This window comes from Rutilus rutilus (assembly GCF_951802725.1).
Source record: "Rutilus rutilus genome assembly, chromosome: 17".
In the NCBI taxonomy this organism is placed as follows: Eukaryota; Metazoa; Chordata; class Actinopteri; order Cypriniformes; family Leuciscidae; genus Rutilus; species Rutilus rutilus.
In genome coordinates this window covers 2692515-2707797 of record NC_140230.1, presented here as the reverse complement: position 1 = coordinate 2707797, position 15283 = coordinate 2692515, and the positions used below count along the sequence as shown (strand labels likewise).

Sequence of the window (15283 nt, the reverse complement as noted above, 5' to 3'; positions counted from 1 at the left end):
AGAGAGAGAGAGAGAGGAAGGGGCAGAGGATCATATTGGCACTTAACTTTATCCACAGCTGTTAACAACTCCAGTCTAATTCGTGCTTTCCCACTGTACAGTGAAGGTAAGCATTATTTCCCAATATACGTATTCAGATGTTGCTGAAGTGTAAATATAGCTTTGGATGCAGCTGTAGGTTTAGTTGGATCTGCTCTGGCTGGAGATGCTGTTGCGTATTGAAGGTTGCCATGTTTTCAAACAGGTGTTTTCATGAGTCTAGAATTCATCAAGACCCAACATGCTGCATGTGACGGATGATTAATATGACATGTGTGGATTAAGTTGAGAACTAGGTTGCACTTTATTTTAAGTCTACTTTAGGTTCAGGGTTAGTGCCTAGTTATTACCCAGTTATTGTAATTACTATAATAAGTACGTAGTATGCACGTGGAGAAGAGGATAAATAAAGTGCTGCTGTGAATGTAGGCTGAGATTTCTTGCCTTTTTTGTTTTTGTTTATTTTGATTATTTTAATTTCTTCTATGTAAAGCACTTTGAATTACCATTGTGTATGAAGTGTGCTATACAAATAAACTCGCCTTGCCTTTACAAGTATATCAAATCATTGGGAAGTACAGGATAATATATATATAGTTCAGCCACACTGTAAAAAAAATAATAATAATGTTTCGCAGTTGTGATTACAAGATTATTGGAGTATGTTTTATTTCATAATCTCACCTTTAATTCAGTGCGTTACTTGCCGAATCCGACAGCAAATTATTTTCAGTTTTTCAGTGCATCTGAATTTTTTATCATGCATTTCGCTGACACTGGTTACACTTTATTGTAAGGTGACGTAGTTACATTATACTTACATAAGTACTAAGTAATATTAATTAACTACATGTACTTACTATAGAGATAAGGTTAAGATTTAGTCTAGGGTTAGCTGCTTGTAATTATGCATAATTTACTGTTATTACTGTAGTCAGTACATGTAGTAACGTGTAACTACGTCACTTTAAAATAAAGTGTTACTGACACCTTTATCCAAAGGAACTTACAAAACAGCAACAAAAGCAATTCGTCAAAGAGCCCACAATATTGGAAATATACAATGCCAGGTTTATTAGAAAACTAGAGGAGAAATGCAGACAGATGTTCAAAGTCATCCAAAACATGCTACTGTGGGATGGAAAGAGAAAGTCATAATTTGGTGGAACCAATGTTTTCACACAAGACATGGTTTCCAGGGTAGTTTCCTGAAGGGGTTGTTCACTGTCTCACGGGGAACGGAGTAACAAGCCGTGCTTTGCACTTACGCCCCGGGGGATTCGCCCAGAACAAACAAGTTGTTAATTGTGTGAGGGCAAGCGGCCTCGATGCAAGGGAACATCTGTAACTGTGAACCCGTGTGTTTGGCAGAGACACTGAACCCTGGATTGCGATTCCTGTGATGTAACATTGAAAAGATACCACACACGAGATGCTATCTGTAACTAATTCAAATACTGTATGTGCGCCTGTGGAAACTGAATCAGTGCGCCTCTGTTTCGGCTAATCAAATTACATCTACAGTCAAACCAAAATGTATTCAGACACCTTCAACATTTCTCACATTATCACAGTTTATTCACTATAGTTTAGAAAATGGTAATAAAACATGACAAGAACTCAGAGTTATGAACTCAGTTGATATTTGACTGGTTTTGTCCGTCCTTCTGTTAGACGGTCTCACACATGAATTATGTTGAATATCTGTCAGCTGTTAAATTTAACTACACAATTAGATGATACCAGTTTAGCTCAACCAATCACCAAGCAATGCTTCATTGTGTTCAGTCTGTGTGTAAAAAGAGCATTAGCAATTAAAGAAAACACACTTCAGCAAAACATGATCAGCTCAAAGTGTCGGAATCATTTTTGGTCCCAAATTTTGATAAATTTTACTGGTAGTCACTGTATGAAGAATATTTGGGTATAATATGTCACAGTTTACTGTATTTTCCTCTCCTCACTTACATAAATGATCTATAGTAAAAAAAATCCAAAATTATTTCTGGTGTCTGAATCTTTTTTGGTTTGACTGTATAAGAAGAGATTGACATGGTCCATTGCAGATCAAAGCAGAACATCATGTGCCGAGGTCATGGGAGGTTAAGCATGTTCCGCACCGACAATCATCACAGGCCACGTTTGCATACAGTAGCTCTCGGTGAAATCTGTCTCCAACGTCATGGATGCAAACCACCGTCAGTAATTGATTTACAGGCAAAGGGAATTTTCTAGTACTGATACTCGCCACGCTTTTCGCTGGTTGCTGGACTCATTAAACATGTCAAATGAATTTGATTTAATCTTCAAAAAACACCAACATCCATAAACATAACAATGTTCTTGCTGTTTTGCGTCATAACTAAATGACAAACATCTTTTCATGCCTTCAGATGGCGTTGGGAGAAATCGAGAAAAGCAAGAATGTGAGGTCTTCAAAAACAGGTTTGTTGTTATACCATTTCATCATGTTATTGTATGTAAATAGATATTTTATGTGATTTGATTTGTGGTTAATAAATGGTTTTATTTAGCATGCCAATGGAACTGTGTAAATCGTAAATGTAATAATTTTATTCGAAATCCGTTCTGCTCGTGCTTCTAGTGTGCATGTTTTTCCATGCATTTCTCGGCTGGACAAGTTACATTTAACCACATGCAAATCCAGTAAATGCTCAATAGTTCTGTCCTTCATCTGTTTGTCCAACAGGCTTCCTGTTTTTTCTATTATTGCAAATGAGTCTGCTCTCTAAAGTGTGGCCAGAGTCTACAACCGAACATGAGTCTGTCACAACCGTACAAGAGTCTGTCACAACCGTACAAGAGTCTTTCACAACCGTACAAGAGTCTTTCACAACCGTACAAGAGTCTGTCACAACCGTACAAGAGTCTTTCACAACCGTACCGACAGCAGATGCAACTACAGCATCTGTAACTAATTCAGTGCATCCCGAGAGCTCGAGCTCCTCCACTTCAACAGGCCAGATGCCAACTCTGTCCACATCAGGCTCTACAAACATTAACACACAGAGCACTTCTTCCGCCGATAAAACTGTTTCCACAATGGGCAGTACTAATATGAACACAGGTATTCTTTCTTTCTGTCATACTCAAGTTGTCTTTCGTGTATGGTTACAATGTTTAACTTGTTTATTTGTCAATATTTTCAGATAGTTCATCATCAGTAACAGGAAATTACTCTGCGGTGAGTGCTGGACATAGAATACACTGGACATACACTTTATATTAAAGTGCCCATATTATGCTATTTTAAAGGCTCCTAATTTTGTGTTTGAGTCTCCTGCAACAGTATTACATGCATCCAAGGTCATAAACACTTTAATTTTCTCATAAAATCCACTGCAGCATCAGCTCTTTACTCACAGTGTCTGAAACGCTCCGATAGAGATTCAGTCTCTCTAAACCCCGCCTCTCTGAGAGCTGTTCTGCTCTGATTGGTCAGACCGGTCACTCTGCTGTGACTGGTCAGAAACCAAACACTCATTATCATATCTGAATCTAAGCTCTTGATACACAGTGATACGAACAGTAACGATGGCATGGGATTTACTATATCAATCTCATCAAAGTGGACTTGCTTTAGCAGCAGAAAACAGGAAAAACACGAACCAAACTCTTCCAGTCTCAGATACAGCTACAGTGTTTGAGGGCGGGGCTAAGAGACGCCGTTCAGCCAATCAAGACTATATACTGGAATAATGCAAATTAGTTACAAACCTGCGTGGGTTCAGCAGAAGTGAGACTGGAATTACTGACGACTCGTTTTAGTTCAGAATCACAAAAACTCCATCTTTGAAACGTTGCAGACCTTTTACATTCACAAACAGCTGCTCTATTACACACTACATGAAAGGGAATATCCCAGTAAACATAATAGGGGCACTTTAAGCGTATTTAACTATTAACATTTGAAGTCATCACTTGATACAGTGCAATTATTGTGAAACGAGCTTTAATATTGTACTTATTTTTTTTAAATACCTGCCTGTAATTACATCTACAATTACACTGTTGTGACCATCCCTTTCCCCTTTACCCACCCTTAAACCTACCCATATAGCACCTAACCAGTCCTGGCCTTACCCGTATCCCACCTCAATAGCAGCTTAAATGCTTAAAATGTAATTCTTGAATTGAAACTTTTGTTCCTCTCTAAAAGAAATCCTGTCCAGTATTTGATTGCACTACGGATTGTTACGTCCAGTTCATGAATGCCACGATGAAACCCTGCCCATCCAGCTCTAATTTCTGTGAGGTCAGTCCACCGTGCAGATGGGAACCTCCAGTGGAAATTAAATAATGCGAATCATGTGCTCATGAACTTGTAATGATTTAAAGAGTTACACCTTGCTCTGTTGTGCTTCAGATAATGACTCAGAACACAAGTTACTCTGTCAAGTGCAGTGCCTCATGTGGTGCGTCCTGCGGGAACTCGACTCACGGTAATTGCTCTTGGAAATGTTGCAACACAACCAGTTGCCTCAACGACACTCTGCTTGCCTTGACCAGTTCACTCAGTACGACAGGTAACCTCAACCTCAAGTCTTATTATCTCAGATATGTGGTCGCATTTGAATATTGACTGTTTTATTACATGCCTTCAGTAGCTGCAACAACATCCACTACCACTACAACAACCGCAAAGGTCACGGGTCCAACCACCCAAGCAAACAATGTAAGAACACACATAGCCATTTGTCACTGTAAAGGGCACAACTAAACATTTTCTGCCAGTTTCTGACTTTTGATTGATTTCATTATTTCCAAAAGGGCAAGAAGTGTCATAATATCAAGTGTGATGGGCCAGCGTGTTACAAACCCATCAGTACCAGCATGCTGTGTCCCGTTGGTCAGGATTACTGCATGGTAAAAAAACAAAACAAAAACTATCTTCATATTTATTTCATAATTTAATGTTTAATAAATTTCTTAGTTGGGTTTAGACACCTTAATCATCTTTTTCTTTTTATCCCCACCCTCCTGTCTATTAGAGCTAATGGATGATAAGTATAACTATAAAGTTTTAATAATAATTGACAATAAACTGACAAAAATTTCATTTTTGAAAATCGAAAATCATGGTTTAAAACTGTTTTGTTTACTTTGTCTAAAAGGAAATAACACTCCACAGAAAATGTATTATACATTTTTTTTTTTTTTTTTAGTTTTAGATTAAGTGAAAATTCTACTTTCATATTATAGCTAATTGAATTTTTGTTTATGGTGAAATTAAGTTGTAAAAAAATATATTATTTTGACCTATATTAAGTATCATTTTGGAAAATATTTTGATTCATTATATGGTCTTCATGAATAATAATCTTTTTTTCTTGTAATAATAATGTTTTTGTCCTTGGGGAAAATAATATTTCTTATTAATACTGATTAAAATTTGAAGGTATAAACTTTTTTATTAATATTTTGAATTAGTTTTTATTGAAATTTTATTTTAAAAAATGATTTTTTTATTTATTTATTGCTATTTAAGTGTCATTTTTGAATGTTGAACATGTTACATTCTCCCAGCTCCCCTCCCTGTCTGACATGTGATCCTGTCTATAGTATACAAACACATGCATTTAAAACTCCATAAGATAATACACCTGATTATGAATATTAATAAAGAATAATAATACAGATGCATAATATTAAATAATGAAATTATATTAAAAGATGAAAATATAAAATAAAATAGTCTTCGACTATTGAAGATTGCCACAGGAAAGAGCAAACAGGAACGTAACAAGGCAGCCTAAGGCGAATGTCCCTGGTGGAAAGCCAGACCTTTTGCTCAGGTTGGTATGCAGGTGTCTTGGATCTTCTGGTGTCGGCCTGGTTCTTATGATGTCGGACTGCCCATTGCAGATGGACGTGAGCTGAGTCCCAGACCCTCTCCCTCTCCTTAAACCAGTGGTCAACAGCTGGAACCTCCAATGCCTCACCTGACCAGGAGTCATCTTAAACTCACTGACACACCTAGAAGTTTGAAGAATGACTTCCACAGTCTTGAGATAAACTGGGGACCTCGATCGGAAATGATATCTTCAGGTAGGCCGTAGTTTCTGAAGACTTGGTGGAAAAGTGCCTCGAAGGTTGCAGGCCTTAGCGAATAGATCTACTACCATTAGAATGCATGTGAAGGACCCGGACTGATAGTGATGAAATCTACTCCCAGGTTTAGAAGCTTTCCCTCCAGCAGGTATCTGGGAGATTTAGAGATGGCACAAATGGGACATCCTTGTACCAACCGATGAACTTCCTGAGACATAATTGGCCACCAGAAGCGATTGCGGAGGAGTGAAAAGGTTTGCTGAATGCCTGAGTGACCAAATCCTGAGGAGGAGTGACCTGAGTCCATGAGGGAAATGCGGAGAGAGGATGACACATAGAGCTTTCCATCAGGAACTCACAGCGGAGCAAGTTCAGACTGAGTGGCCTTGGCGATTTGTTCCTCAAGGGACCATTGGATAGGGCTGATGATGATTATGGGTGGAGGAAGGATGTTCTCAGGAGGGACCATCGGAGAGTCTTGAGAATGCAAACGAGAGAGAGCATCTGCCTTCACAATCTTTGATCCAGGTCGGTAGAATACTGTAAAGTTCAATCTGGTAAAGAATAATGGCCAAACCTGGTGAGGATTCAGAAGTTGCGCTTCAAGTAGGTACTCCAGGTTGCGGTAATCAGAGGTGTCAAAAGTATTCACATTCATTACTCAGGTAGAAGTATAGATACTAGGGTTTAAAAAGACTTCTGTAGAAGTTGAAGTATCAACTCAAGCTTTTTACCCAAGTAAAAGTGTAAAAGTACTGGTTTCAAAACTACTTAAAGTATAAAAGTAAAAGTAATGTAAGGAAAAAAATGCCATTAAGGACAAAAGCTTAGGTCGCGCCACAGGGGCCTATAGTGCACTACCCCACCTCCAAAAAAAATCATTTTTCTAAAGGCCATAATGACTATAATGTTATATTAAAATGTTAGTTGAAAAATTTGGGATGCACTAGGCTACTGTTTCAGCCACATATATGCCCATTGAAAATGAACGCATTTTAGTACAATGCAAATACATTAAAGAACCATATACAGTATGTGTACTACTGAGCATTAACGTGTTTCATGGAGCAGAAGATATGATGACTAGTTGCCTATAAGTATTGTAATGGTACACAGTGTTGCCAGATTGGGACGGTGATTTCCCACCCAAGAGCTCACCTAAACCCGCCCACTCCAAGAAAAAAACGCCCAAAATGTTACTGCCAAAATAATGTGATATAACTGTATTACCATGTCACTCAAGGTTGATAAGCACCATTTTTATCTCCTTAAAACGATAAAATTATATATAAAAAAAAAATTTTTAATTAATTTTCCAGGAAACCAGATCAAAACAGGGTAATAATTAAGGAGAATTAGCAAATATGACTAAAATGTCCAGTTGGACACTGTCAAAACGGCAATCAAGAAATGAACCGATGACTTTAACCCTCGGAAGTACACATTGCAGAACATAACACAGAATTTAGCAGTCAAAACTGATTCATTGTTGATTCAAACCTTTTTCAGCAGCTGTCAGGGACAAGTAGAGTGCATGCAGTCTGGACGGTGTAAAAGTTGCAGATGTCTGGTAAGGTTAGGCCAGTGTGCACATGACCATGGACAGGAGTCGTCCATATTCGATTTCAATTCAAGTCATTTAACTGTGCTCTCCTCTCAGAGTTATATTCACCATCGAGTCATCTCCCACCACATGTGTACATTTTTAGTACACATGTGTACTAAATGTGTACTCATCTCCCACCACATGTGCTCACTATCTCACTCTTTACTGTAGATACAACTTACTGTATAGTATATCCCTTTGGCATTAGCGATCACTTGAACACACAGCTACAACTTATCGCGCTAAATCGCATCTGCCTGCTGATCGCTGATTGGCTAAAAGTGCGTGCTCGTCGGTGACGTCAACACCAACACCAGCTGACTCTGCATGGGCGTGTGTGTATAGTAATGTCATGATGACTGATTTTATGGACTACATGCACACTTTAGTTTAGTTTTTAAATCAATTAGACTTTAAAATGTAGATGTTTGAAAACCGTCGAACTGACCCCAAACCAGCCCAAATTTTGTCCACCCGCCCAAACCCTTTTTTACCCGCACAATCAAATTCAAAACTGCCAAAAAGTCAATCTTTAGAAGCAGACGATGTACACGATGGATCGCGTACAATCCAATAGGGTGTCGCAATGGTATATAATTCTCATCCAACCACAATCAAATGGTCTGTGTCAGGGTGGATGAGCGCAAGTGGTGAATGCTTCCTTCAGCCATTGGAAGGTGGTTGTGGCTGCTGCTGTCCAGAACAGAGGCTTGGGAGGTTAATGGAGAGGTAATTTTGCTGAAGTTGGAGATGAAGCTTCTGTAGAAGTTGGCGAATTCGATGAAGCGTTGTAGTTCTTTTACTGTGGAGGGAATAGGCCAGTTTCTAACTGAAAGCGGATAGATTCTACCTTTGGGCAAAGGTGCGCCCAGCTGTCGATTGAAGATCAGTCCCATGATCGGTGAGGTGGTAGTTTAGCATCATGTTTAGAATGTCTGGTACTCGGCTGGAATGGACATCTTACGCTCACTTCAAGGGCTCTCCACCGTGATGGCATTGAGAGGTACGGTGTGTGCACCCACAAAGGTTTTAGGGACTTCTTAGGAAGTTGAAGACCGTCAAGGAAGCATTTCTTATTTGAGGCCAGAACCTCACCGGTGGTCCAAGATATTTGAGGAGAGTTAATCTTAAACCAAGTGCATCCCAGTTGAGCCCTCCAGAACCAGCATTGAGATCTCCTCTACATGAGTACATCCGATGTGGAGAGTGAGGGTATGGGTATGGTGAGTGATGATGCCTCGACCAAGGGGCAGGGGATTTCTGGATGTTGAGTTGACGGAGGAGTTGTTCAGAGATTAAGTCATGGAGTCAACATGGGCCTTGACTGTAATGGAAAGGTGAGCACTGGTCACGGTTAGAGTGGAATTAAGTGGGGCAGTGATAATTGGCAGTGATTGGATAACACTCACCACTGGACAAGGAGGTTGCAAGGTTACATTCAGGTAGGAGGTGGCTTCCAGAGCTACAGTATAGACACAAGTGATTTAGGGATATGCACTGTAATGGTGTGATATGCGATATGGTGAAAGATGAAACAAGTTATTCAAGTAAGTCCTTTACTAGTTAGTCACAGACGAGACCAGACAACTGAGTGTGGGGAAGTAGTGCTTAAGTATAATTCTGGATAATGGTTAAACGGTGACAGGTGAGCATGATTAGAAGTCCAGTGATTGTGAACGGAGAGTTGAGGGAACTGGCGAGCTTGTAGCAGTGGCAAAATTTCTCATTTCCGTTACATTTGACAAACATTCATTTTATTTAAACTAATATTTATAATTTCTTTTAATAAAATTGGCTGTTCTTTGGTCCAAAGAATATTTTTTTCAGTGTAGGGAAGCTCACACAACAGCTGTAACAATGACATTGTCACATTCACCGTCTGTCATCGTCCTGTTCACTACAGTTCCCAGAATCCTCCTTGTCTCCACACCTGAACTCACTCCCTCAATTACCCACCTGTTCATCGTTATCATCATCTGCATCACCTGTCTTGTGTTCATCTGTGTCTGTATTTAGTTCCCCTTCTCACTCATGTCTTGGTTGGTTATTGTTTGTGCACCAGCACACTGTTTCATGTTTGTTTGGAGTTACCTCTTGTAAATAAACCTTTGTTATTTTTGTACTTTGCTTACCATTGTCTTCTTCCTCAACTCGTTGACGTTACAGAATAACCGACCAAAAAAAGAATGGAAGAACGGATCCAGTTCATCAACCTGGCTCAGGGGAACCACGATATCCTGGACTTCTCCAGAAAGTTTTTTCATCTCGCCCTCAGCAGTTCCCTGGAGGATGAAACCCTCAGCACCCTGTTCCGGATCGGGATCACATTCCATCGCCCCCTCCACCTCCCAGACACCACCGGACTATCTTGGAGAGAGACTGTGTTCCGGTGTCTGGTGAGTGTTGCGTCCCGGTCCGGAACGCCACCGTCTCCAGCCATCTTCACCACGTCATCCATCCTCATCCATAGTCCAGCCGAGCCTGCACTTCACGCCAGTCCAGCCGAGCCTGCACTTCACGCCAGTCCAGCCGAGCCTGCACTGCACGCCAGTCCAGCCGAGCCTGCACTTCATGCCAGTCCAGCCGAGCCCGCACTTCACGCCAGATCTGCCGAAGCCAAGGCAGTTCGCGTCATGCCCGCCGAGCCTGAGATTAAGAGCGTCATGCCCACCGAGCCTGAGACTGAGAGCGTCATGCCCGCCAAGCCAGAGCCAGTCGTTGACCCAGAAGAGCCAGATCCAGTTCCGAGTCCAGCCGACCCCGCACTTCACGCCAGATCTGCCGAAGTCAAGGCAGTTCGCGCCATGCCCGCCGAGCCTGAGACTGAGAACGTCATGCCCGCCGAGCCTGAGCCCGTCGTTGGCCCAGAAGAGCCAGATCCAGTTCCGAGTCCAGCCGAGCCCGCACTTCATGCTAGATCTGCCGAAGCCAAGGCAGTTCACGTCATGCCCGCCGAGCCTGAGCCAGTTGTTGGCTCAGAGGAGCCAGATCCAGTTCCGAGTCCAGTTCCGAGTCCAGTTCCGAGTCCAGTTCCGAGTCCAGTTCCGAGTCCAGTTCCGAGTCCAGTTCCGAGTCCAGTTCCGAGTCCAGTTCCGAGTCCGCACTTCACGCCAGATATGCCGAAGCCAAGGCAGTTCGCGTCATGCCCGCCGAGCCTGAGCCAGTTGTTGGCCCAGAGGAGCCAGATCCAGTTCCGAGTCCAGCTGAGCCCGCACTTCACGTCAGATCTGCCAGAGCCAGTCTTCGAGCAAGAGCCAGAGCCAGTCTTCCCAAGGGCGTTTTCGCTGCTGGTCCTGTCCAGCCCAGAGTTTCCTTCGCCGCTGGTTCCGCCCAGCAAAAAGCCCTCTTCACCGCTGGTTGTGCCCAGCCTAAAGCCCTCTTCACCGCTGGTCCAGCCCAGCCCAAGACCCTCTTTGCTGTCCGACCCCCCATTTCCTGTCAATTTCCCCATTGAAATTTGGGGGGGGGGCTATATGTCCTTTGAGGGGACCGTGGAGGTCACGCCGACACGGTTCCCAATGCCGCCATGGCCACCCGAAGGGCCTGCTTCGCCATGGCCGCCCGAAGGGTCTTCACCGCCATGGCTACCCGAAGGGTCCTCACCGCCATGGCCGCCCGAAGGGTCTTCACCGCCATGGCCACCCGAAGGGCCTGCTTCGCCGTGGCCACCTCCTCAGCCTGCTTTGCCATGGCCACCTCCTCGTCCTGCACTGCCATGGCGGCGATACCATCCTGGAGTCTCCTGTCTGTCATCTCTCTGTCCACCCTCCGGTCACAGACTCCAGGATGCCCACCCCCCCCTCCCGTGCTCTGCCTTCTGCGGCGCGGGTCGCGGCTAGCGGGAGGGGGGAGTAATGTCACATTCACCATCTGTCATCGTCCTGTTCACTACAGTTCCCAGAATCCTCCTTGTCTCCACACCTGAACTCACTCCCTCAATTACCCACCTGTTCATCGTTATCATCATCTGCATCACCTGTCTTGTGTTCATCTGTGTCTGTATTTAGTTCCCCTTCTCACTCATGTCTTGGTCGGTTATTGTTTGTGCACCAGCACACTGTTTCATGTTTGTTTGGAGTTACCTCTTGTAAATAAACCTTTGTTATTTTTGTACTTCGCTTACCATTGTCTTCTTCCTCAACCCGTTGACGTTACAGACATATGGTAACAACATCGTAGGAATCGTTTTTCCAGCTGATGAACGATTTAAACATTTTCAGCCAATCAGAATCCACTTTAAAAGAGCTTGACATTAAAGAGCTTGAACATTTAAAGCTGTGCAACGTTGTCTTCCCCTCTAAGAGTCTGTCTATATGAGGAGGCTGATAAAATAAGTGGGGGCTCATCCAGGATAATTTTGCCACCATATTCTGAAATGGTTTTGTGTGGTGAATGTCATTAAGGTCTTAAGCATGTTTTAAAGAGCACCTATTATGCTTTTCTCCACGTTCATTGGTCTGTAGTGTGCAATGTTTCTGTTTGAGCATGAAAAAGCTCTGTAAAGCTTCAGTTATTCTCTATATCAGTGTCACTGTTATTGAACTCCCTGAAATGCCTCCATTGTAGTCTTGAGTTTTCTTCCGGGAACGAACACATCACAATATTCGCAAAATAAAGGGGCGGGGCCTGGTTGAATTAGTTAGTAGTGTGTTGAAACTGGCGGTTATGGTAAGGGACGGGACATTTCCCAAACACGCTCGAAGAGCTCGATCAATCACAACACACTCTCGACCAATCACAACACACTGCTCCAGCCGACCAATCAGAGCACAGTGTGCTTTTCAGAAGGAGGGGCTTCATAGAGACAGGAACTAAACAGAGTGTTACTGACAGACTGGGAAGAGAGGAGCTGCAACAATGGAGAATATGGGGGGAAATAATCAACATTCAGTCATGAAAACCTGTTCTAGTAGAGCCCAGAAACAACATCAAGACTTTGTAAAAGGCATAATAGGTCCCCTTTAAGACAGTAAATAGGGTAAATTTTCATTTCATGTTGACTTTAAACCATGTGATATTCAGTTAAAGAATCTGCTCTGATGCTAAATGCTCATGTTAAATCGAAACATAATCATTGTCTAATTTTTTTTTAGCTAAAAAAGACAGTATCTGGCAGCACAGAGAGCTGGCAAGCAGGTTGCAGTGAAGATTGCAGAAAGATGGCAGTTTGTTCAACCTCCGTTACTACCTGCTACTTGGAGTGCTGCAATGCCACTTCGACCGCCTCGTGCCTCAAACTGACCGGTGACGTGAACATGCCCAGCTCCGCCACCAGGGGTCCTCACTCTCCCGCGCTGCTGATCGCCTCTCTTCTGCTCTTCTGGATACTGAAAGTCTTCACTTGAGTGCAACAAAGTCACATTTACAGGCAATCCAAGAAAGCGCAGAAAGTGTATGTTTGTTTTAAAGCTGTTTGTACTTCTTTTACTGTCCCTTTTACATTATTTGTGATATAAGCATGAAGGTGTGTGTGTGTGTGTGTGTGTGTGTGTGTGTGTGTGTGTGTGTGTGTGTGTCTACAAGATCCATGTGAAAAGCAGAATGTACGCATGTGTATATATGTGTATAGATGCCAAATAAGCTTTACCGTGGGCATCCATAGAGAGTTCTGTCAAGTGGGAGGGTGCCTGTTGTTGATTCTTTATTTCACTGAAATCATCCACTAAGGAATATATATATAACACTGAAGCAACAAATATGAGGTTTGCTTATTCTTACATACATATTGTTACTGAGTTGTGCATCTGTTATTAATTCTTGCTCTTTTTTGGCAAGCAACAAACTCCGTACAAAAACCGGAGAATGTTAAACTTCACCTTTTCGGTCAAGTTTAAGGGCATTTCCTTCAATCCTACACTAGAGACAACACATACCACTCCATTACAGTGCATACTACACTACATACAACACATACTGCAGCATTACAGTGCATACTGCACTACAAACTACACTATTACAGTGCATACTATACTATTACAGTGCATACTACACTGCATACTACACTATTACAGTGCATACTACACTACATACTACACTATTACAGTGCATACTACACTACATACTACACTATTACAATGCATACTACACTATTACAGTGCATACTACACTGCATACTACACTATTACAGTGCATACTACACTGCATACTACACTATTACAGTGCATACTACACTGCATACCACACTATTACAGTGCATACTATGCTATATACAACACATACTACACCATTACAGTGGATACTGCACTACATACAGTACTACACTATTACAGTGCATACTACACTACATAATTCAAAACACCAGAGAAAAATCATTAGAGAAAGTACCCGTTTTGTATGTATGTATACATTTTGATTGTAGTCAATCATGTCTTTATCTGAAGCTTATTTCTCGTACTCATATCTAGTTTTGTCTGTTGTACACAGGTTTTGTGCATTCTAAAAATATATATATATATATTTATTGTGACAACCAAGTTTATATTCCATATTACTCAAAAATACTCCAAAGAATTTCCTTAGAATGCTTAGATAATCCAATTTCTGATACTAATTATATAAAATAACAAACTGATTGTTCAAACCAGGCAGATTTCACCTTGCAAAATAATAGTTAAGTACAAACCAGTTAACCCCAAACAAATGAAATACGCACTTTATGCATCTAAATGGAAATTAGACAATGTAAAATATTTATAATGCATTTATAATCTTGGACATATAAAAAGCTTGTGGGTAAAACCCATACTCATTAACATAAAGCTTTATTTTTTCAGAGAAACGTGTTTATTAAATGCAAGTGTACAGATCTAAATGCATAGTTTATGCTTATTTTATTAAATGACATGTGATTTCATAACTTTGCCGGATAACACTAATGTACTGACAATATAATAAAGGTCATGATAAAGATTTTGACAGCTCGGTTGATAAGGGTTGCAATGATTTTTATTTCTCTGTACTGCTTATATATGAAAACAATGATATACTGATATATTTATAGTAACATGATATGATAACCAGCTTCATCTTTACACAAGCAATAGATCTTAATAAACTGCTTTTGAAATGAATAAATAAATGCTTTATCTTCTCAGCACACAGCCTAGCGTTTATTTGTACATTTTCTTGTGCTTTACATTCTCCTAAAAAATGCTTCTTCTTTTTTTAACTGTTGTATTGAATCAACCAAACCAGTCTATATTAAATCTATAGTAGTATATTAAAAGGCTTGGGAATTTAGTATTCACATTAATCAAAAGCTATTACATTGCATACTACACTACATACAACACATACTATACCATTACACTACATACTACACCATTACACTACATACTACACTATTACAGTGCATACTACACTACACACAACACACTATACAATGCATACTACACTACATATACAACATACTACACTATTACAGTGCATACTACACTACATACAACACATACTACACTATTATAGTGCATACTACACTACATACAACACAAACTACACTATTATAGTGCATACTACACTACATGACATATACTACACTATTACAGTGCATACTACACTATATACAAC

At 41.1% G+C, this 15283-nt stretch overlaps 1 protein-coding gene across 1 annotated transcript; it reads left to right on the top strand.

Moving 5' to 3' along the window:
• LOC311276347 (uncharacterized protein) lies at positions 1-14843 on the top strand. Its single transcript, XM_084385968.1, has 9 exons — positions 1-106; positions 2433-2484; positions 2750-3127; positions 3210-3244; positions 4220-4315; positions 4427-4586; positions 4665-4735; positions 4831-4926; positions 12811-14843. The coding sequence occupies exons 2-9, from the start codon at positions 2433-2435 to the stop codon at positions 13060-13062; spliced, it is 1140 nt and encodes a 379-aa protein (XP_084242094.1). The 5' UTR covers positions 1-106; the 3' UTR covers positions 13063-14843.
• Positions 14844-15283: the final 440 nt, after the last annotated feature.